This window comes from Corvus hawaiiensis, chromosome Z (genome assembly GCF_020740725.1).
Source record: "Corvus hawaiiensis isolate bCorHaw1 chromosome Z, bCorHaw1.pri.cur, whole genome shotgun sequence".
Classification (NCBI taxonomy): Eukaryota; Metazoa; Chordata; class Aves; order Passeriformes; family Corvidae; genus Corvus; species Corvus hawaiiensis.
This window is the reverse complement of record NC_063255.1, coordinates 3,380,772-3,404,301: the sequence shown is the minus strand read 5'-3', so window position 1 is coordinate 3,404,301 and position 23,530 is coordinate 3,380,772. Positions and strand designations below refer to the sequence as shown.

At 36.5% G+C, this 23,530-nt stretch overlaps 2 protein-coding genes across 6 annotated transcripts in view; one reads left to right on the top strand and one right to left on the bottom strand.

The window, feature by feature from the left end:
* Nucleotides 1-5,916, top strand: part of TRAPPC13 (trafficking protein particle complex subunit 13) — a 29,091-nt gene extending 23,175 nt beyond the window's left edge. For all 4 annotated transcript variants that reach the window (XM_048290589.1, XM_048290593.1, XM_048290591.1 and 1 more), the window contains one exon: nt 69-5,916. In XM_048290589.1, the coding sequence (XP_048146546.1) occupies nt 69-173 (105 nt within the window). In that variant the 3' untranslated portion in view covers nt 174-5,916. The remainder of the gene's footprint in view (nt 1-68) is intronic.
* SGTB (small glutamine rich tetratricopeptide repeat co-chaperone beta) lies at nt 1,521-23,520 on the bottom strand. Of its 2 annotated transcripts, XM_048290594.1 has the most exons (11): nt 23,419-23,520; nt 21,630-21,753; nt 16,490-16,593; nt 16,001-16,070; nt 12,249-12,348; nt 9,831-9,935; nt 8,894-9,032; nt 8,745-8,807; nt 6,708-6,745; nt 6,366-6,449; nt 1,521-4,910 (listed from the first exon to the last, which is right to left on the bottom strand). In XM_048290594.1, the coding sequence occupies exons 2-11, from the start codon at nt 21,727-21,729 to the stop codon at nt 4,799-4,801; spliced, it is 915 nt and encodes a 304-aa protein (XP_048146551.1). In that variant the 5' UTR covers nt 21,730-21,753; nt 23,419-23,520; the 3' UTR covers nt 1,521-4,798. The 2 variants fall into 2 exon arrangements, with proteins under 2 accessions (XP_048146551.1, XP_048146552.1); XM_048290595.1 differs by lacking the exon at nt 8,745-8,807.
* Between the last annotated feature and the right edge of the window lie 10 nt (nt 23,521-23,530).

The window sequence follows — 23,530 nt, the reverse complement described above, 5'->3', positions numbered from 1 at the left end:
ATGTAGCTGTTTGATAACAGTAACTGTTCTTTCTAATAACAACTTTTATAAATATTTTCCCCTTCTAGAGTGTCTCTGGCCTAAGACTTACAGACACGTTTTTGAAGAGAACGTACGAGTATGATGATATTGCACAAGTCTGTGTAGTTTCTTCAGAAGTCAAGCAAAGCTGAAGAAAAAAATTCTGTAGTTCTGGTGGGCTCGTTTTTTTTTTTGACCAACTTCTTGATGATTTTGCCGTCCAATTGTATTGAGTACAAACAAAACTAAATCCCTATATAGCTGTAAATGTAATAATGATTATTTAATTTCTCTGAGCATTTCTTGAATGTTTTAAAATCTTTTAAAAGATGCATATGCATTTTATCTACTAAAAATAAAACCTTTGAAAAAAGTGTAGTTCTAGCAAATTATATTGCATTTACATCAACTCAGGACAGGAGAATGAGATTGATAAGAAATAGTAGCATTTTTTACTTATTTTTCTTAATTTTTTTAAAGTATTTAAACCCTTTTAAAATCATGGTTCTGACAAAACTGCTTCAGTTTAAAGGAACTGACCTTTTACAGACAAGTTCCTGGAATTGAAATCCCTAAAAGAGATGATGTGGGATACCTGCCATGGCAGTGTATTTGCATGGTACATGTATAGCCATAGGAAACAAAACCTGCCAAAGGCATGAGGTGAAAGAGTGTTGGCACTGTTGAGGCATGAGGAGCTAGGAAGTGCAGTATAAGCCGAAGACTGTGTTGGTTGTGGCTCACTATTTGAAGAGGAAGCAATATAGCAAATGTGTCCCAATTATCTGTAGTCAAGCGTTGTGCGTCCCTGCACTACACGGCGTGCTGTTAGCAGGCATGTTATTTTCCAATCAGTAGGAAATTGAAAACTAAAACAGCAGAACTCAGGTAGTTTTTTATTGTTGAAATAAAATTATTCTTTCCATCCCACAGGCATTTAAATAGATGTTTAAGAAAAAGAAGGGAAAAAAAACCCCTGCGTTGCTGCCTTAGATCAAGTTCTCTAAAGCATATACAGAAAGAAGTTTAGATCTGGTCAAGCACTACAATGTGCTTTTCCCTAGCTTTGTTTTGACAAAAACTGGAAACATTTTTGGCTGAAATATCTGTGATCACCCAGAGGCAGCCATTTAATAAATAAAATGGTGACTGTCTTTCCAAGTTTAACACTAGGTAAACTAGTGTTAAAGACTCTAATCAGCAGCTTGTATTTCTCAGCTACCATGTTGGCACTTAGCAACTTCAGTTAGTTTTGACAGTATTTTACTTAAGGCTTTCCTATGTATAAGATCTTAAAGTGTAGAATTCAACATTAAAATACTGGATAAATTTAGGACCAGCTTTGTATATTGAGGGACTACGTCCATACAGGAAACAATAAATGGGAAATGTATCCTGCCTAAGTGATAAAACTCAACCAGCATGAACAGGTATTTTAAAGAATGCAGTTTACCTGTTCCCTGAGATACATAAAAAATTAAACCAGAAAACCACAACTGTACAGACAAAAAAGTATGTAACTTTATTTATAATATATCTTCAAGTTAAACTACACAAATTGAAGGAGATGTAACCACATGGCAATAAGAGGTAGGAGAGATACAGAAATAGTAGACAGGTTGCATTATGCCAGTATAACTTGCTCTAGCCATGAAACAGTCTACTCAAAGTTACAGAGCTAGTTCTATCTCAGTATGCATGAGTGATTTTACTTTGCACTTGTTACAAAACCAAGAGTGCAACTGAAGGAATTTCTAAGCTGAATAATTCATTAGGTGTCTTTATGATCATAGAAGAATATACTCCCATGCAAGCAGGTTACAGGAGTTTACAATTGATTGCAAAATATTTTCTTATCTAACAAATTATCATACTTACACACTGATGGAACAGTAATGATACAAAACCAATTAGGTGTAAATGCGGATTTGCTCAGTTGAACAATAAACTGCAATTGATCTTAAATTAAAGCAATATTTACAGGGATTGTGGTTTACCACTTTATCTAGCAGAATGCAAAACTTTAGCGCAAGATACAGTGCAGTTACTACGCAGGGAAAGATTCCTTCCACACCCTGTGATTAAGACATACTGCATGACTGAAACAATCTAGGCAATTCAAGGAAAAACAGAATTTAGCATAAATGATCTCTCTGTTCCTGGTTTCAGTGGAAAAGCATGTAATGACAGCTCCTGTTACTGGTTTCACTGTTTTTTGTTTAGGCTATAAAGCCCTTTCTGTTAATATACAAGAAACAGAGAATGTTTACTAGTAAAGTATTGTGCCAGTCAGTTGTAGGACATTCCTGAAGGCTTAGCTAATGCTGTTAATGTTTTAATATATACTCTGTATTATATGAAGTAAAACCTAAACACAAAAATATTGTAGCATGTGAAATGAAAGTTAGAACTCTATGAAGATGATTTCAAGAGTAGTTTTCAGATAACTAACCGATGCTTTGTTTCATTTAACCTTGGAGATTGTTCCCCCATAAATCCAGTAAGCTATGGAGCTTGTACTTGACAATACAACTTCTTCTGCCCTCTTTGGATATTAATATATTTTGTAGTTCTTAAGGAACTCTCATGAAATTCTTGACACTCTGTCTTACAGCAGAAAAGTAACTGACTGCATGAGGATTGCTGTTGCAAAGTGAGAATAATTTGAGTTTGTAGAGAGATATTGGCAGAGCTGTCCAGTCCACCATGGATTTTTTAGTTCCCCCTATAAAAGTTAGTGAAAAACACTTTGAGCAGTTAAAGATATGAAAGAGAGAATTAAAAGGAACTGTGAAGTTTAATAGGATACATACTAGGTGCAATGCTTCTCTCCCAACACAACACACTATTCCAAGTAATACCTGTACACTTTTGGTAGCCCACCCACAGCCTCCATAAATCTTTCTTCTAAATGGCATTCCTGTCCTACTCAACAATGTAATTGAACTTAAGTAACAGTTTTCTTGAATGGATTAGATTCAGGATCTGAGCTACCTCTGAAAAAGGATCCCTTTAGGGATTCTCTTTCTTGTCATCAGATGTTGAGTCAGAAGCTGTTACTTCAAAATATATTTAATGTCAAGCTTAAGTATCTCTACAACCTCAAGAAAGCAACTACACCAACTTAAAGAGAGAGTTTTAAAAAGCATTTTAACGCTGTACAAAGGCAAGCTATTCAATAAAGTATGAAATATCTTAAAATTGTTTATCTATTAAGCTTTACCTCTTTATTCAATAGATGGTAATATGGATTTCCTAGATTTGTGTATTCTCCAATTCCTTTCATTTCTCGTTGGATCCAATTGTATTTTTCTCTCTGGTTTAGTAGGGTAAGGTTCATACCATAGGTGCACAACTATAATTTATTATTATCATTATTTAACCCCAAATTTTGCATTTGCTGGAAAAACTCTTTTATGAGCACAAGCTCTGTTGGATATAAAGTCTGAGTTTCAGGAGTTCCTGTGTATTTCTCCATTTGGGAAACTATCATTACTCCTCCACATACCTCCTTCAGACCAACTGGCCATTGTCTAAGAAATCAAAGCCAGTTCCTCAAATTTATTTAGATATACCAAGAGGAAAGTGTGTTGTGAACCTCCCTGGGCTAAGAACAAGTGTACTTTGTATCAGAAAGCAGTGTGCAACAGTAAGCAGAGTAAAAAAAGTTAACATACTAGACATAGAGAAGAGCAGCAGTCTTGAAAGAGTAATATTAACTGAGCAAGAAACAAATACTATAGAGTGGAAAAATCTTTAACTTGACTATATAACCATCATATTAGATAGATATGTGTAATTAAACTTTAAAAAAAATCCCCAATTGTTTAAGCCAGTGATTTATCACACAAGAATAGAAAAAGAATCCTTCTAAGGCAGTTCTTTTTTAAAATTTTCAGTACTAGTTATTTGTACAGTCACAGGCTCAGTTTTAGCTTATTACAGTTAAGAATTTTAAGTTTATATTAAATACTGCATACATACGGAATGTAATACAGCTTGCCATGCCTAGGAACATAGTGCCATAATTCTGACCTCCAGGGCTACCATCGTGGTGTGAGGGTATACATGGCAGTAGAAAAGCCTAGAACTTCTTTCCTTTCCCAAGCCAAATTCCATTTTGATTTCTTTGCATTATCCTACACAGGCTTATTGTCTTCTTTTTCTCTACAATCTGTGGTACTCCTTCATATGCAATCATTTCCCTCTCTCCTGCCCAATGAAGTTGAAAAATATTTCCTGTTACTCATGAAGGCCCCTCCCCAGGCTTAAAGAAACAGACTTCTCAAGCATGAGTTTTTAGTACACTATACTCCAACACTACTTAATGCTCATTATAAAAGGGCACATCAGATGGGCCTATTGTTTCAGTATTTCAATACTGTTTAAGGGAGTACAGCCATCATGACTCTCACCATATGAGTAACATGTCTTTTACACTTGCATTTTAGAAGTAGCTGTTAGGCAAGATCAGCACACTCCCCACCCAGTAGCCCTGGAGGTCAATCTGATGCACATACTGAAATGACTTGGACTTGGGGATTTTAATAAACCACCTATTCAGTGTATTAATTTTCAGAGGAGTAACTATACATAAACGCTATGTTCCAAGTTATGTGCAAGAGATCTGTTTACCAGATTTATTCTTGTTTGCAAACACACACAAAGAATTGTCTGTCTTCTATTCAAGCAGAAGAGTTACAATGGTGCTTTTGCTACTAACTATGGTATGCATTTTGGGGTTATACATCATTCCAACTCATATGACTCCATGAAGTCAGGAATGTTCTTCAGTGCTGCCACTCAAGTATCTGCTCCGGATATGATTTCTCAGTTGCTCTATGAGCTCCGGATTCTGCTGCTGTATCTGCTGTGCAAACTGCTGCCCCCTGTGTTGAACAGTTTTAAGTGAAATCAGCAAATGAAAGTAGCATTTGTAAGAAAACAGAATATGCCAACGCAGCTGAAAGGTGCATTACATTAAAATTAAGATTAAAGATATCTTGATTTCCCATTTTAAGGTCTTTGCAGTATTATGACTTTATCTGGTTAAGGTATCTCCAAACAGGATCATCATCATAAATCTATTTTCATTCTTTAGTACTATTACTTCTACTTGGTAACATGGAGGAGAAAAGTATCACCTTACAAAATATGTTACCTTTTATGGTAAAATAACACATCTGCTCCAGTGATTTATTCCCTTCTTTTTGAGAGGATCCACTCTAACTGTTTAAAGTAACTACTCTTAAGAGTTGATGTGCAACCTCATGTTAATGGCTCGAGAAATACAGTGTGCAGCTGCCAACTTGTACTTGTGAACAAGATGTCATTAGTAGAAGGCAAGCATACTATCAAATTTTTAGATCTTGCGTGATTGAAGTAATAAACAGATCCATCTCTGTAACAGCTGTAGCTTAAGAGTTAAATTAATAGGTGAGACTAATTCCATGTAAAAGATAAGTGTAACACTTGTTTACTAATAAAAAACAAGTAAGTAAAAAATATGACTTCACAAAAAGCCTAGCTTGTCCTCTCTGTTACTTCTACATCTTGTGCAAATAGCAAACTATCAAGACTCCTTCAATCCCCAGTGCAGACTGAAGGAAAGCCACATTGTCATAGATGTCTGTGTAGTAAACTTTTTTTGTGAAAACAGCCCTAGATTTTTGCAGTGATACATTTCTGTCTGTTACGTAAATTATAAATTACTTTTGCCCTGAAGAGGTGAAACTTAAAAAATAGTTTGAAATTTGCTAGAATGCTGAAATAAAGTAAAATTGTATGCCCTTTAAGAGATCTTGGCATATAAGCAAATGGCATGTTTTTGTGCAGACCCTTCCAGATGGTTATCATCATTATACAATAAAAGCCTTGCGTCCTGGTTTTTGTAAAGGTATTCTTCATTATACTGAGTTCCCTGAAACATTCCTCATCTAAATGGAGGGATGCCAGAGCAGAAATTGGTTTGACCTGTGCTAAGTAAATCTGTAGCTTTCCTAACAATTTCTGAGATATCTGGTAGTAAATTTATCCACACAATTTGAAAACACATGTAGGAGTACTTAAAGATTTAAAGGAATGTGTTTAGTAAGTGGCATTAGAAAATAACAACGTATGAGAACCAGGAAGTGAAGCTGAGCACATGGCAGTTCAATCAATCCAATTGATGGAAATGTATGGAGCAAACAAACAAGGTCCTGGAAAATAAGTCTTCGAGTTCTCAGTTTTAGTAACAAACAGTGGGAATAGGCCACAGTATAATTCACTTGACACTGTACCCTTTTAAATAGATAATGCACAGTTATCCTACTACAAATGTGACAGTTATAACTATTACTTACGCATGGATCAGACTGGACAAATCTGATAGGCCACCAACCCCAGCAGCAGGGCCACCAATGGCATTTGACATCATCCCTGACATCCTGGAACAGTTAGCACAGTGTTGGTATTGGGTGTCTAGGGACCTTTACTGTAAGCAATAAACCCCAGTTCTTTTTTGAATTGCTGAGAGGAACTAGAGTTGCAGGGAGAAGAAACTACACTTTTACAGTAAGCAAAACTAAAATTACATTTTCAGTAATATATCTACATTTCAAAAATATAGGTATAAGTACTATACATCTTATTAACTCAAACTTCTAAAGATACTTGTTTTAATGGTACCCCATTTTAATACTTACAGTTGTTGAATTTGAGGATTTTGCATTAAGCTTGCTGCCTAGAATAAACAACATACAGCTGAAGTTACAAAACATTTTCTACTTGGGTATCACTGAGAAAAACTAGGGAGAAAACCCCCACATGCTGTATTCTGTTTTATTACAAAATTAAGTTTACATGCACAGCAAAAAGAATACAGCAATGTATTTAATGGAAATGAAGCTGATAAAGTTTATTATGTGTTAAAGAAAAAATAATGGTTACAGATTCAGACATGAAAAATATGACGAGCCATTGAACATAAAAAACCCAGTACCAGAAAACAAAACAAAACATTCAAGAATTGCAAGGACAAATGTTTTCTACTGGACTTTTTGGACAAAAGTCTGTATTTTATTGCTTCTCAGCCTGGATAAATTAGTTTTGCAACTGTTATTAGTACCAGGCATTAACAGTTAAGATTATGGCCACAAAATATTTCGGAGTAAACCGGAATGTGGACTTACTTTGTAGCATGGTTTTGTGGTAACGCATATCTTCTCTGGTAAGTGCATATCTTCTTATTTTGTAGTAAGCATGAGGCTATTTAAATTTCTCATTCATTAAGATACCTCTAAAATTACATTGAATTTACCATAGTGTGAGAGTGTCTATGGACTGATACTATAGAAAAAACCATGTGATTTTTCAACATTAGTAATGTAATTCCTACAGAAATCAGTCTCTGTATGAATACACCACCAGTAGACAAAACACAGTATGTGGTTCTTAACTCTCTTATTAAAGGTATTACAAAAATCAGATATATCCAATATTCATTCTATTGATCAATATATCACCATATATAGATAACTCAAAGGTAAATCAACTTTTTTCTCTAGTTAATAGTTAGTTATAAAATGTCACATGGACGTCAGTTCTGTCTTTAATACAGAGTTAGTTTCTTCCATCAGTAATAAGCCTTATTTAGTTTAGGGGCCCAAAATGGAGGCTACAAGCAATTTTCTCAAGGTCAGCCAGTGAGGCAATTTTTTCACTTTAACAACAAAACAAGTAACTACACCTTGGGAAAATAACTCATTTATTCCTGGATAAATGCCCTCTGTTCTATCTACTTGACCAGGCATCTTCTGGAAACAATGCAAAACGATCCTTTCCCAAAAGGCAGGTCCATACATCATTGATTCTGAACAGACACAGGTTGTCTTGAGTACGTCATGTGGCCAGTGAAGTGGTACACAGTTCCAGTGCTATTTAATCATGAGTGCCATCAGAGAACTTGCTCCCTCTTTCCTAGCCTACTGTCTCTATTATTTGGACCATGTTATCAAACCAGATGTATGGATCTCTTTTGACTGCAGCGCACTTCCACACAAAAGCACTGGCTGAAATGGGCTATTGCAATACCAAAAGGCATGTACAGTTTTAACTGCTTTCTTAAAGAAAATAAGTTTGGGGTTTGTTTTTATGAGTTTTTTTTTCATTTCTTTTTCTCCAAATTCCATTCTACAAAGTTAATTAATTCCATTTAGCTGAGAAAGCCATGCAGGAAAAAAAAGAATACTGAGGGAGAAATACACAATTTGTTATTGTATTGAACATAAAAGAATGCACTATAATAATGCACTATTTATATTAATTTTTGAACTCTTAAGGTTATTGGGGATAATTTGAAAGAGTAAGAATAGAAAGGTCTCTTGGGTAGTTCTCCCAAAGGAGAGTTACTTTAGTCCTTGTATCATTGTTAATTGCTCTGTGGAGAATTGAAGAAATTTTCATCATGCTGTTGACAAGACCTTTACTGTCATACCATACATAAAAACAGCATAGCTAATCTATGTGTGTTGTTTTCTATAAGTAACAGAGAATCAACTGGAAATAAGACAGGCATTATTGGAGATACATGCTTCACTTCTTGTTTTGAGTGTAAAATGATGTAGGAAAGTTGCAATTCAGTGTAATAAAACCATTGCTATAATAATAATTAAAATTGCTTGTGTTATTGAACAACAGTTGTTCTTAAAAGTTCAGTTTTTAAAACCTTGAAATATACTCACCATACTAATGAAGGCAGGATTGTTTATCAAGCTTGCCATGTCAAAACTCAGTCCAGTTCCAGTCTACAAACAAATTGCAATTGAAGCTAAGTTTCCTACAAAATCCCAGTTAAAACTATTGTAAAGAAATAGATACAGAGCAAACTTACAGGACTGGACACATCTCTTAGTTTCTGTTCTGCTATTTTCAAATTTGACTTGTAAGAGTCATTCTCTGGATCAAGATCCAGTGCTTTTTGATAACTGGTAACCGCTTCTTTGTATTTATTCACTGAGGTCAGAGCCAACCTAATGCGAAATAAAGAAATCCTGGTTAGAACATAAATGATCATCAAAAGCTAATGATACATTTTCTGTTCTAAGTAAAACAGTATCTCACAACTGATTTTTAGCTTGACCTTAATTAAAACAGGTTTTGCTATTGTGGTACTACTGCTTAGTGTAAGCACTTGTTTTTGCAGAAAAGGGGATGCCTCAAGAACTCATCTTGCATCATCTGTCTCACATATATGCAAGTTTAATTAAAAACTCCTTGGTATCATCAAGTGAGACTTAGTCTGTATTTTAAGAGCACAAGCTGGATTCAGCATGTGTGACTTTTTGCATAAGCTCTAAGTGTTTTTTTCCAGTTCTTTTGACCCAAGACATTATTTAGAAACTTACATGGCTAAGTAGGGCAAAGGTACTCTTAATATGAATAATGCAATGTTAAGAAATTGGACCTACAAATAACATTATTTATTTTTATAAATTAAAAACCATGTACTTTTATATATAATAATTATTGTATTAAAATTTGAACATAGAAGATCTTTGGTAATTATATTGTTGTCTTTACACATTTTTATATAAAATATTACTAATAATTTTAAGATACTGGTTGTACAAGTTTCAGCATAATGGATTTTTATCTCAGGATCAATGCAAAGGTTCTCCTTTCAGAGACAGGGTCATCTTCAGAAAATTCCTACACTTTCAGAACAAGAATATCAGCTGAATAAAACAAGCTGGCTCCACATATTTCAGAAAATCTATGGTGATGTACACATGGGTCTTCAGTGTTTACTCAGATTTCTATTAGCTTACCCCATTCTTCCATATGCTTTGCTGTACTTTGGATCTATTGCTATGGCACTCTCACAGTCCTTTATTGCTTCCCTGAAGTTGTTGAGCTTACTTTGAGCAGCAGCCCTAAGAGAAAGATGGTAAGGAAATGAGAGCTTTGTCAAAAAACCCAACCAACCAACCCACAAACCAAACCAAAAAAAACCCCAAAACAAAACCAAAAAAACCAACCAAACCCCAAGCTTAGATATTCACATGTTTGTGACTTATTTAATCTTGGTGACTTTTCATTCGCTATTTAGGCAATGCTTCACTTTCTTTAATGAAGTAGGACAAGCAAATGTTATGGGTTAAGTACATGCATAGGTGCATTGCTGGGCTTCGGTTTTGGAGAACATGCACATCTCTGAGGACACAAAGGACAAATAATTCTAAGGAACTGTCTAAGATCTAGCATATGACTGTGCACAAAAGAAATCATAAAACCTATTACAAGAAGTGAAACTGTCAAGTAGTAGTTTATATAAAATCATTGTTAATGGGGAAATATTTTATACAATTGGTGTTTCCCAGCAAGAAGTATCGTTTCACAGCCATTCAGAGGAATGCTGTGATTCTCCCTGCTCAGTTTTTTAAAAGTCAACTCATGCTTGTAGGTAAAGCATGAGAACATTTCTCAATAACCTCTGAATTACTAAATTACAATTGCATCTCTATATTGGAGAAATATTAAATGTTGCAGATATTAATACAATAAGAATAAAGACTTAGCCAAATTAAAAAGGACATTGAAACACAGTAAATCAAAACTTCACCAGTTTGAAAGGTCTCAAACCACTCTAACTTATTCTTCCTTGGTTAAAAGAAATAGTAGACATTACAATGTTTTCATTGCATAAAGCATTTCTCTTTTTTATTAAGAATCCTTTCTCCTGTGATTACCTCCAAATTGCCTGAGTTTTTCTGACTTTGATTAAAATCTCTTCTGAATGGGACTACTTATGTATTTTAGGCTGTTTAACAGTTGTCCAACTCCACAGATGCCAGTGAAGATTTATACATAAAAGCTGGGGGCAATGCTTGTTCTCGCATGTGTTTGAACAGAAAATGTTTTTCCATGTTCACAAGAAGATTTATATGACCAGTTAAAATTCTGAGAGCATATCAGACCTCTCTTTTTTGCACTGCTGTGAATACAAAACAATCCAACTGAATGCAGTATGTCCCCGTGGCTCCTAAACAAGCTTAAGATAAGAATAAGGTGTACTTATTCAAACACCCTATCATCCACAAAACTCCAAACAACTCCTGTTTTCTTTTAAATAATTACATACAATACTGTACTGACATCAAGACATTTGGTTCTCACAAATGTGGTATGTGATGATGCAACACAAAAATTATTTCTGCTCTTGCTAATTACACCTTTGACATTTAAGCCCCTTCTACCGAGGAAAACTTCCAGTGATTTTGGGAAGCTTTTGAATCTGGTCTGATATTTCCACTTTATACCTAAAGTTACTCATGTGATCGGTTTTCACAAGGAATATAGATGATTTACACTTTGAACTGCCATCTTAAATATGTAAAATGTTAGCAAAGTGCATATTTCCTTTATACTTGGCTTTAAACACTGAATCTTTCATTTGTATTTATCACAAACTAGACTCTAAAGCAATGGATGCAGAGCTCCAAAAATAGCATAATCCAGTGGGTACAGTGCCACAAGGCCAGATTGACAGCAGTTAATATATCCTATATCCTTAAATTAATAATGGAGGCACTCTAGAGGCAGGCTCATTCCAGTAGGGCCCACAGTCAAGACTGCCTTTGCTCTTGGGCTGGTCATCCAGGCAGTGTTCCACAAGAGCGGACAACTGTGACTAGGTTAACATGCCCTTCCAAGCTTATCTGATGCCAAATCACTATGTCTTCATGATGGTAAAGAACAGATTAGATAACAAAATTGTAACAGCAGCACTGTTATTTTTCAACAGGTCACACATAAAAATACTGAGTATTTACAAAACGCTTGAAATCTCCAAAATGGTATTCCCACATTGATGATTTTTTTTTTGCCAGAGATAGCTAGTACTACGGGAGATAGAGAGAGCAGCTGAGTCACTGGAACACCAGAGAAAAAGGCTTTTACTACTCTCAGCAGGCTGGAAATCACAGCCTATGTTATGATTTCATATAGACAACCTGACACACAGTACCCGGTCTGAAGAGTTGTAAGTAATTTTAAAGCCCATGTCACACCTTTAACTCATACAGATATGCTGAATGAGCTCACTTTCACTCAAATTTTACAAATCTAACAATAGATTTCTGAATAGTGGGGTTTCTAGCCTTGTGTTACTTCGACCTGCAACACAATTTATCTTTAAAATACTGTTAAAGTCCAGGAATGAAAGGTGTGTATCATTTTGGTTTTACCTGTTGCAGTAATAGACTGCATTGTTTGGATCCAGTTCTATAGCCTTAGTGTAACAATCCACTGCAGCACCATAATTTTCTTCCTTCATATGATTATTACCTGAAATAAATAATAAAAAGCTCTTAAGTAGTTAGATGACACAGTATGTAGTTAGATGAGAGCTCTTTATGAAAGAAATAGAGCAGCTACCTTACAGCATCTATATAAGTGACTTATGACTGCTTTCTTGAGATACATTCTTTTAAACAGAAATGTCATGGAATAATGCAAATAAAAATATCTACTATGTCTCTGAAGTTTATTATGTACATTGCAGTACATCATAGAAACCTTCCTCTTCTCATCTTGGTATTTCAGACTTTCCAGCTAGTTCCTGCTGTTAAGCAAAGATCACTCCACTGAGAAGTGTCATTGTAATTGCAGTTCCACTCTAGTATGGATTCATCAGTCTTAACTATCTTTGCAAGCCCAGTATGTTAATTTTTTTATCTCATTTTCTTATATGTCCCAACAACTTCCTTGTAACTATCTACATAACACAAAAAAATCAAACAGAAGTAAAACTAAGCACATAAGCTGCATTTTTGTGATACTACATAATTAATTCATTAAGATAATGAAATGTATAGCATAAGCAATCTAAAAGGATTCAGAAGTAAAATTTCTCACCAAGGAAGCTTAGAACTTCTACTCTCTAACAAATTTTAACATTTCATATGTTTTACGTCCAGTGGAAAAAACCCCAGAAACATTTATGTAACTTCTCTATGGACAGAAAATTCTGGACTAAGATCTTTCAAAGCAAAAGACACCTTACACATTCTTTTGTCCCCAACACAAGGCAATCCTGGTAGTTCTGATGACACAGTAGTAAAAAACCCTAGTTCAGAGTGCCCAAACTTGTCTGTGGCCCTGATACTATCAATTTTTGGCCAGCTAGATCCTACAGAAGCCTTGACTTCCTAGAAACACTAAGAAATTGTCAGGAAAATTATAGACTTCCACTGACTTCTTGTACTTTGGCCAAATATTTTAACCTTCTCCTAAAATAAACAAGTCAAGGGATAGGTCAATAAGTTAGTACTGATGTAGGTAACTGCGTAAGCAAAGGCTAGAAAAGTTCAGTCAGCACAACAGTTTGACAGAAAGCAAGACTGTGGAGCAAGTCCTGTGTGCTTACACTAAATGAAACAACTATACTTGCATTTATTTGTGAGCACGGAGAGCTTAATGAACAAAACCAGATTTAAGTAACAAAATATCATCAAAGTAGTACAAAATCACATCGTCTTAATAGTGCTATACTAGACTGCAATTACAGTCAGCAATCCTTTCCAGTGAGAAGTCAAGCAAACTGTACTTGCATGTATACCTTCAAAATACACAGAGAACATAACTATCTTTCTTGTTTCTAGAGGCCCACTGTCTATGCAGCTTTCCTTTGTTCTAAGGTAAAGATCTGTACACTGAATTATGTTGTCAGACAAAATAGCCTTGCAAGTTAGCTGCACTCAGCAAGATTGCAGCAGTCAGTGTTCCTTTAAAACAAAAATTCCATCAATGACTGTCAATGTTAGAATTTCTGATACTGGTCTGAAGATGATCCAGGGTGCAAGGCTAAGTTGGAGATAGTATCAGTGCATACCCTTCTTGTTATCTCTCTCTCCAGCTGCAACCTTGCTAAAGGAAAACAGAAAAATAGCTAGATCTACTAATTTTGCTGAGATATGGAAAAGCAACTATTCTTAGTATCATAAAAAATCCTAAAGACAAAAAAATTACACAAATTGTTATACTTTTGAATGTGTGTCCTCTATACTGAGAATACTACCTATTGTTATAATTATACTGTGGTAATAAAAGACATCTTTTTATGATCAGGCCACCATTACATTATAGAAACCTGCACATAATCTGTGCTCTCATACTAAGCCAAAGTGTCAAGTGATATACAAGGTTAGGCAAGTAAATTCAAGTATTTAGTAGTCTGAAGGGTATATTACTTCCTGGTTCTATAAGGACCAAGAAATAAAATTCAGCTCCTTGATTTTGTTTTGCCATTCATTAGCCAATTTCTACAAATATTAGCGCTGGTTTGAGACCATAGGAGGAGCAGGCTGGTGGCCACAAAGGTGACGGAAGTTATTCCATTGGTAAGGACATACAGATAGAAATGAGGAAATCACAGTTACAGAATTTATAGAATAGATATTAAAGAAGATACAGTTCAAGTAGACTTCCCCAAGTTACCCAATTTATTTCCTAACTTGGGCTAGTAAATACTCATAACTGAAAAGCATGATAGTGGTGATGGATTATATGTGTGTGAGTATGTGAAGGATCAAAACAACAGAGAAAGCAGGACACTAGGTTTTAATTTTATTATAGGAAATTACCAGAGGCATCTCAAGCAGTTCAAAACTGCTTACTAATGCCCCTGACAGCTGACATTTGAAATGGTCCTTTGTTAAAGTTTAGACCCTTTCAATTTTTTTCAGTAGAGCTGTGGAATTACTTTGGTAAAACCACATGAAGACTAACACATAGACTGAGAAAATGAAATCAGTGTGTGCTATTTCACAAACTCTTGTGGGATAAAAGATAGCAAGACTGAAGTCACAGATTTAAAACAGCTGTGACACCCACACCTGCAAAGTGCTGGCTATTCCTACAGTTCAATAACCATACTGAGACCTAGAGGTATTCTTCACTTTCCATGAGTTGGCAGTAACAGCAAAATGAAAAGCCAGCACGCACAGCAGGTAGGTTACAACTGACTAACAGATTTTCACCTGTGACCTAACCATGTTTGAGCTCTCATCCTCAGAATTAAAGAGCTAATGAGCAACTCCAACAATTAGGAAAGCTTACTTTCAGAGCCAGTAGTGGGCTGCATTTATGATTACAGATGATCAATTTTAAGACAAGCGAGACATGGAACTCATTTTGAAAAACAGTAGGACTTTTTCCACATTATTATGGAAATTTTAAGACGATTACATTTGCCTTGCAAGTAGAAGTTTACTTATTTTTCCTATAAAACTCAACTATCTGAAAATCTAACAGGTCATAAACAATGTAATTCATAAGGCATCAATCCATAACAATTCGTAACAGTCATCAGTGCTACATGCTTTTTTCCATTCCCCTCCCCTTCTTTTTGAGGGGAAATATATGGCTTGCTTGTTAGGAAGCATTAGTGACTTCTATGGTACAGCTGCTTTTCCTTACAGAACAGCAATAACAGCTGCCAAAGGGAAAATAAACAACTGGCTTGTCTGCAATTTTTATAAAGCACACAAATAATTTCACATATGTGAAATATTAACCCCAGTAAGTTCACAAGAATTTTTCCATTGGCTTCTGCTGGGTCAGTTTTTTACAAATGTTTGACATCATATAACCATTTCAATAAAAGTTGAAACTTGTATAACAATTCCATGTACAAACAGCCAAACAACAGCTGTTTGTTCTTTAAAGCTTCTGCTACTTAGGAATGTTTCCACCTTTACATGTTATCCCTTAGATTTTAAGCAACCTCTAGAGACAGGAAGAGAATAAACATTTTTTTCTTTGCTCCTGGATGGAACAAATCACCTAGCCCTCTTACGACATAGCAGTCACCAGAGAATGTATAAACTGAAGTTTTTTGTGGGGTGCTTGGTACCCAGCTGCTATACTATCACTACCCACAATAATGCAAAAATGTAATAAGAGCATAAGACAAGTTATTTTTACTTTTATTACAAACCTTCATCCTTCAGTTGGTCAGCCTTTACAACGCCCTCTGGTAAGGAACGTGAGAGAGGCAGCATGTCATTCTGTATGGAAAAAAAACCCAAGATTTTTTCCTTTAATATATAAGCCCTGATTTTATCAAAAACTTTCAGAAAGAACTGAGAAGCATCAGCAAACTATGAATGACCTCAGGCACATCAGGCATTTTACTCTGGGAATTGCAAAATGCTTAAATGAAGAATAAAAAACTTAAAGTGAGAATGAGGCATCCACTCTTCAGTAATTTTCTATATAGAATTTTCCTTGTCTAGCTGAAATTAATTCCTCCCACTGCCCCCAAAGATTCTCATTATGCTAGCTTTTATGGAAATTTAGCTTTTTTCATATTTTCCTTAAGTTTTCACATCATTTTGACCTACACAGCTCTTTAATATTGTGTATACAATATGAAACCTTAGCACATATTGGCAGAGTAACTCTAGAATCTAAAGTAAATTCTTACCTTTTGAATAGAATTAGTGAACATTTCTATCAAATGCTGTGAGGATGCAAGATGAGTATCTTCCAGGGTAATCTTAAACACAGTCTCCAGACACTGAATTGCAACTTACAGGAAAAAAAATTAACCATATAAGTCACCAGTTTCTCAATAGAAGCATAACTTCACTGATTTATTTATAAAGCTGTGACTCACTTCCTTATTCAGCTAGTAAAAGCAGCTCTTTGGAACATACCAAAAAATAAAGAGAGGCTACCTGATCCCCACAGAATTAGCTTGCTGAAGAAGATCTAAGATATACACAATCCACATATAGTTTAACCATTATATTTAAAACTTAGTTTCAATTCTTTCAGCCTTTTATTCTTAATAGAAAACTATAGTGATTTAACAAAAGCACCACACCTCATAGTACAACTATGCACATCCATGTGTCACGTACCCCACCTCAAAGCACACAACTGGCATATATTTGTGTGCCACAACAGCTGGAAGAAAATGGCTCATCTTTACTGTACAGAATAAAGGCAAGATACTTATTACACTTATCTTTTCTTTGGAACCAAATATATTTATTTGAAGATACTTTATTAACAAAATCCTGCATTAATCACAAAAGTTTATCCTATAAAACAAATATCTGCAGTATCCCTTCACATGTTCTGTGCGTAAGGATTAAATGGCCCTCCAAAACCTGCAATAATGCAAATACACTCACAGTAAGCCTAAAAACGTAGAGCCATATCCCTAGCTGAAGTTCTAAATATGCTCATATTTTTAGACAAAAGAAGATCAGTGGCCATTACTATATACAATTCTGTATATATACATACCTATACATACACACAGTTACACTACTGCAAATGATATAATTATTTTCCTTATAATCTTAAGAACCTAGTACAATGTTTATATTAACATGTATCATCTAAATATTTTAGACTGAAAACTGAGGAGGAACAAAGAAGGATCATTGTAAACCCTAGTTTGAACAGAAAAATGGCTGTTTTAACTTAAACTATAGACAACCAGCAGTATCTGAATTCAAATTAAGTATCAGTAAAAGCAGATTCTTAGTATTTAAACTTACCTTCAATCCAATGTTAACCTAATCAATATAATTTGAATTACTTGCATTGCAATGAAACTGAACACTGATCCAAAATTAGAAAAATAAAATTACTGAAGGTTAGCAACAGTAAGGCCAGTTTTTATCTTCTATGTCACAGCAGGCAGGAAAGGGGGGGGGGAAATAGATTTGTAAAATAGTAAAACCTAGAAAATGTAATTAAAAAAAAATTTATAACATACAATAGAAATTTCTTACAAACAGTATAGCATGACACAAAGTAAAAGTTGATAACATGTAACAATTGAATACACTGCTAAATATGCAGACAAGTTGCTCCTGTAATCTATAAAATTTACCAGGTTCTAAATCACCCAGTAAGAGCACTGAGGGATTTGGGTTAAACTCTTTTGTCCCCTGCTATGTGAAAAACTTAATTCTTGTAAACACAGATTACACTGAATTTTGAATTATATATATTAATAGTACTTATTACCAAGCTGATTATAAAATCAGTGGAATTACACATCTTTTTTCCTTATATGACTTAACAGGAAGCCACTTGTAATAGTTTACATACTAATGTTCCCTGCCAGTTTAACTAAAGACATTCCCTTTTCTGAATGCCTCACCTCATTTGTAGTTTTGCATAAATTTAAAATACAGCCCCATCTCTTATCTTTCTCAAGGCATCAAATCTATGACACCGATGATATAGAAGAGTTTTGCAAAATGCAGCAGTGCACATTATGTGTACACAAAGTAATTCTGACTAGAACATTGTTACTACTCAGCATTTTCATCAAATAATTAGTTGGTGCAGTGAATTCCCATATTTCTCCTTTAAATGGAAAATGGAATATATAATCCTTCTATCTATCACAGATAAAATTAGGACCTCTTATAGGATGAATGAATAGGTTAAAATAACCACTGGCTAAATGCAAGCCAACAACAGAAACCCACATAGAAATAAACACTGACAAAACAGAAACATTTTCAAATCAGAAGATGTAATAAGTTGTGACAAGATCAGCAACTACCCTGTTTTAATGCTACATGAAAACCTGACTCCAGTAAACTCAAAGGAGTGGAAACTTGTTTTTTGCCTGAAAAATTTTGCAGAAGGCCAGACTGCCAGCACCTTGCTATCCCATATATCAAAGTGAGGCACTGTCAAATGCTGCAAGCTCAGTATTATTGGGGAGAGACTTGATGCACCATGTCAGCTATTCATCTAAGATTTTTCCTATGTCTGATTTCAAAGGCCAAAGTTATCTCTTCTCCCAATTAGCTCTACCATGATCCACCTAGGTGGTGGCTGAAGCTTCAAGTGACCACCTTGCAAACCAGTACAGATGCCCACCTCCCTGTTGGAACAGCTGGGGCTCACACAAACACCCACTATCTGACAATACCGGCACCTGGGCTATGCTGGAGCACAGCTCTGTATCCCCAGTGCCACATAGCTCCATGATTTTTTGCTCTCCAAACACAAGTTTGCATCACCAAGCAACACAAAAGCATCACAGCCAACACGCAGACTACTGATCACTGAATAATGAGCATTAATTGGGCTGCTGAAGCCTCCTTAGTACTTGCTATGATCTTGCTTCATGTTACACATAACCTTACCCAAGTCAAGTATTACATGCATCCACTGCCTTCCTGTTTTGGAAACACTGCCTTAGAGAAATTAGTTGTGGTACATCAATCATAGAAGTAAGAAGAAAATCACAGCCTTGTGCATGTTGTAGAGAGTTTTTCCTTTAATCCCACAGAAACAGGTGCTAGAGAAAAGAAGATAGAAAGAGAGCGACAGAGAGAAAAAAACCCCACCCTGTAAACAGGAAAGAGAAATAACTGCAATTTAAACACAGTCTAAAATACAACTTGGAAGAAGGGATCTTCTCTTTTGTATGTAGTTCATACAAAAGAGTTGAGCACTAACCACTGGGGACCTGTAACACTGCTCTGGAAGCTAAGGGAATATATTTCTCTGGTATACCTTCCAATTACTCTTCTTTCTCAAAATAAGGCATTTTTATTCATCAAGCAAGTACAAAATTCCTAAAGGAAATTTACACTCTCATTGACATTACTATATAATTCAAACATGCAGAATGCAGGTTATCATCAAGTATGAATACATCCTAGACTTGCATTTTATAAAGGCTCAATTTTTTTTTGTAATGTTCTATGTCTTTTGTTATTTTATGGGAAAAGGGAACTGTTTGAATTACTTCTTGGCACAGTCAATCATACAGTGTTTTATCTTTTCACAGATACCAAATAGGCACATAAGGTACCAACAAAAACTACCAGTCAATTCTTTTCATCCTTTATGTCTCCACCTAACATTAAACACTTCAGTGAGTAAGACTTGGGCTATTGCTACTCTACATGCACCAAAGATATTTTGCACAACTAAAATGAGGCTATTTTTCAGAATGCCCGCCTCTTATCCTCTAACACATAGCATATGGTCCCATGCTTGTGGCAGAGCAGAGATCTAAAATTAGGATTTCAGATCTGTATTAAAATGGTAAATTTTGCATTAGCATTTAAGCACAACTGAGGTTTTGTAATATTTTTTATTTGGAAAACTGAACCTTAAAATTCATTCTTTCCTATACACATTGGCTAAGGCTGCTCCAAGACATGTTACCAGGTAAACTTTCAACCATTACCCAATGTTTATCAGTTTCATTACAAAACCAAAAGTAAATCTCTTCATCTCTCATTATATATGATTTCCAAAAGCATTGTTTTCTATCATCAGATGAACATCATCATAATCTGACACAGGTTAAATTTGTTGGTGGCTGCCGCTTTTCAAATGTACAAAATGCTCCAGATTCTGACGTAAAACCAAATATTTTGGCTTTTATTCCTTTGGGACTATCCTTTGAATATAATGACACAAAGCTTTCTTTCTTGTTTACTTTGGTGAGTAACTACACTGGATAACCAACAGATAATAGAAGGAAGCACACTCCAAATTTATCTTTTAATTTATGCCTCTGAGAAACAGGACTTGCTTTGCATCTCAGCAAAGTCTCTCCATGCTTAAGATTTCACAGAACTCAGTGATCAACTGCACTGCTGGTCCTAGGCTTCTCCCTCCAAATTCCTCCTCTGGCAGATGGTCAGAATCAAAGACTGCTTGAAACAGTAGAAAGATCTTTTTAAAAGATGCTATGAAAAACTTACTGCAGTATTAAAACTTTATTCTTCTCTCAATTCCACATTCTGATACCACCTGGCATGAAGTCTCCAGGAATTAGGGAAAAGGAATAAGAGCAGTATGAAGGAAAACATCAAATACTACGAGGTTACAAAGACAATCTATTTATCTGTCTGTAGCTATGTCTACAGACAGATGAACTTGGATGTATAATAGAAGCTATACCATACTGAAAATATTCACTACCACATACTCTTTGGAGCCAGTACTGAAGTGAAAAAGAAATGCAAAGCATTTATCTTATTTTCCGTATTCTTAGGATGTCTTTTCCCTCACGAGTAACATAGAATCCTTGCAAGTAGGAAACAGTTCTTCTCATAAACGAAAACCAATATAGTAACTGTTTTACTTCCTCTGTAACCAGCAGAGCTAGTAACAGATATGAAATGCAGAAAGAAACCAAACATAAAAGAGAGAAAGAAGCAGCAGAAATTTGTGGGACACATACACAAGTCATTACCAGTGTCTGCATTATAGCACTGCTTAACTTAGAATCATAGGTTCAGGCTGGGGAAGAACTCTGCCACTGATGTGATTTAAAGTACCTGTTGCTCAAATTAAGGCACTACACATTTGTAGCTTTATAATACTTTTTAAATGACAGACGTCTCTAAATTAATAATCTCAGAAACATTAAGATCATGATCTTATTTGCAGATAATATTTGGTGGCAGTTTCATTTACGTCACTCCAGTTACCTTCTGTCATATTATACATAAAGAATTTAACACCTGTGTAGGTATTATATACATATACACATACAAACACACATATATATGTATATATACATATAAATAAATACATATGAAAGCACCTTTGTTGCTTACCTTCCAAGCTTTCTTGTTCATCTGGAGTGAAAGTATCCATCTGACTCTGCTCTCTCAAGAAATGGATGACTGCATAAACCAAGCGCTTGACTGATGACATGTTGAAATTGATTTTCTGTTATGTCTTAAAAACAACAGAATCTCTTACTTCAGAAAAATTAATTCCTACAGTATTGCAACTTCCTAGTAACCTCAGTAAGAAGTATACATAATACATAAAACCTTATCATTCACCAGAAAGCCCAGTAGCACGATACCTTGAAAAAAGTGGTGAAATTGCATGGATTAGGGGAAACTGCTACAATCATCTCTTCTAACTATCAAAAAACCCACATATTTGCTCCAATTCATTCCTGGAGGAAAGTTCACCAAGGCTGAAATAATTAGCAACTTATTTGTCATTTATAGGGCTTTTTTAATGGTTTGCACTTTATTTCTAAGACATATTGCAAGGAGCACACGCTTAAGTCAAAATCAATTAAAAAGCTACTGTATAACTGTAATGACATAAAGAAACACACTTCAGTACAAGTTGTTTTATGATATGACATGGTGTTATCCTTTGATAGAAGATGTTCTATGGTCTGATACGGTGTTATCCTTTGATAAAAGATGTTCTGTGGCGTTATCCTTCAATAGATGTTCTATGGTGTGACACACACAGTGTTATCCTTTGATAAAAGATGTTCTACGGTGTGACACACATGGTGTTATCCTTTCATAAAAGATGTTCTCTGGTGTAACACTTTATTATCCTTTAATAAAAGGTGTTCTATGGCGTGACACGGTGTTACCATTTCATAAAAGGTGTTCTATGGTGTGACACACTGTTATCCTTTCATAAAAGGTGTTCTATGGTGTGACAGGCTGCTCTGAGCAGTTTATTGTCACTTTGGACAAAGAAATGGAACACTGTGACCTCAGTGCATACTTGTGATTAGTGACACTACTGGCTCAGTCTGATTTCCATTCAGCATCAACTGGAAGTTACATAACTTGGAGGACAATTTTAGTTACAACTTTCTAAGTTGTTTTTCGTTAAACCATTTTGATTTAAAAGGGCACAACCTTATCCAGTTCTCCAAGCAAAGCAGGTTTAAAATATAGCATGAGTGGCAAGATCAGGACCAGCTCTCGCTACGTTATTTTCTCTCCACAACCCTCGAGCAAACCGGTGTGCGGCCAAACCCACACCAGGCAAATCCAATCGCGGAGACGGGGAAAGCCGGGAACGCCACCGGCCGGGGATGCACAGCCGGGGACACCGGGGTCCTCTATCCGCCCCCCAGGAGGGACGGAGCGGGTCCCACTGGCGGGGGATGCACAGCCGGGGACACCGGGGTCCTCTATCCGCCCCCCAGGAGGGACGGAGCGGGTCCCACTGGCGGGGGATGCACAGCCGGGGACACCGGGGTCCTCTATCCGCCCCCCAGGAGGGACGGAGCGGGTCCCACCGGCGGGGGATGCACAGACGCGAGCACTGGGGTCCCCTATCCGCCTCTCATGAGGAACAGCATGGGACCCACCGGCCGGGCCGCCCTCCCTCCCCACGCCCACCTGCCGGTCCCTCCCAGGCCCGGGTCCACTCGCTCGGGCCCCAAGGACAACTCTGCACCACCCGCGGCGCGGGCCCCTCGGCACCGCACGGACCGCGGCCACACCGCCCGGGGCCCGATCCGCCCCACCGCCCCCGAGCTCCGCGGACCGGGGACTGCGGGGAGGCAGCGCGCAGCCTCCCCATCATCCCCGCAGAGCTGCGCTCGCCCAGGGGAGGGGGCATCGCCCTTACCGTGCGAGATGCGGCGAGTCCGCGCTGCCACCAGCGACGCGGGGGCGTGAGGAGGCGGCGGAAGCGGATGCGCAGGACCGCGGCGGAGCGGGGCTGAGCGCTGCGCCCGCGG

Excerpts from the sequence above, each read along its gene's own strand:
- SGTB (XM_048290594.1), bottom strand. The coding sequence starts at position 21,729 with ATGTCATCAGTCAAGCGCTTGGTTTATGCAGTCATCCATTTCTTGAGA. Across the intron at positions 16,071-16,489 it reads TCACTAATTCTATTCAAAAG|AATGACATGCTGCCTCTCTC; the intron begins GTAAGAATTTAC and ends TTTTCCATACAG. Across the intron at positions 9,033-9,830 it reads AAAGCATATGGAAGAATGGG|GTTGGCTCTGACCTCAGTGA; the intron begins GTAAGCTAATAG and ends ATTTCGCATTAG.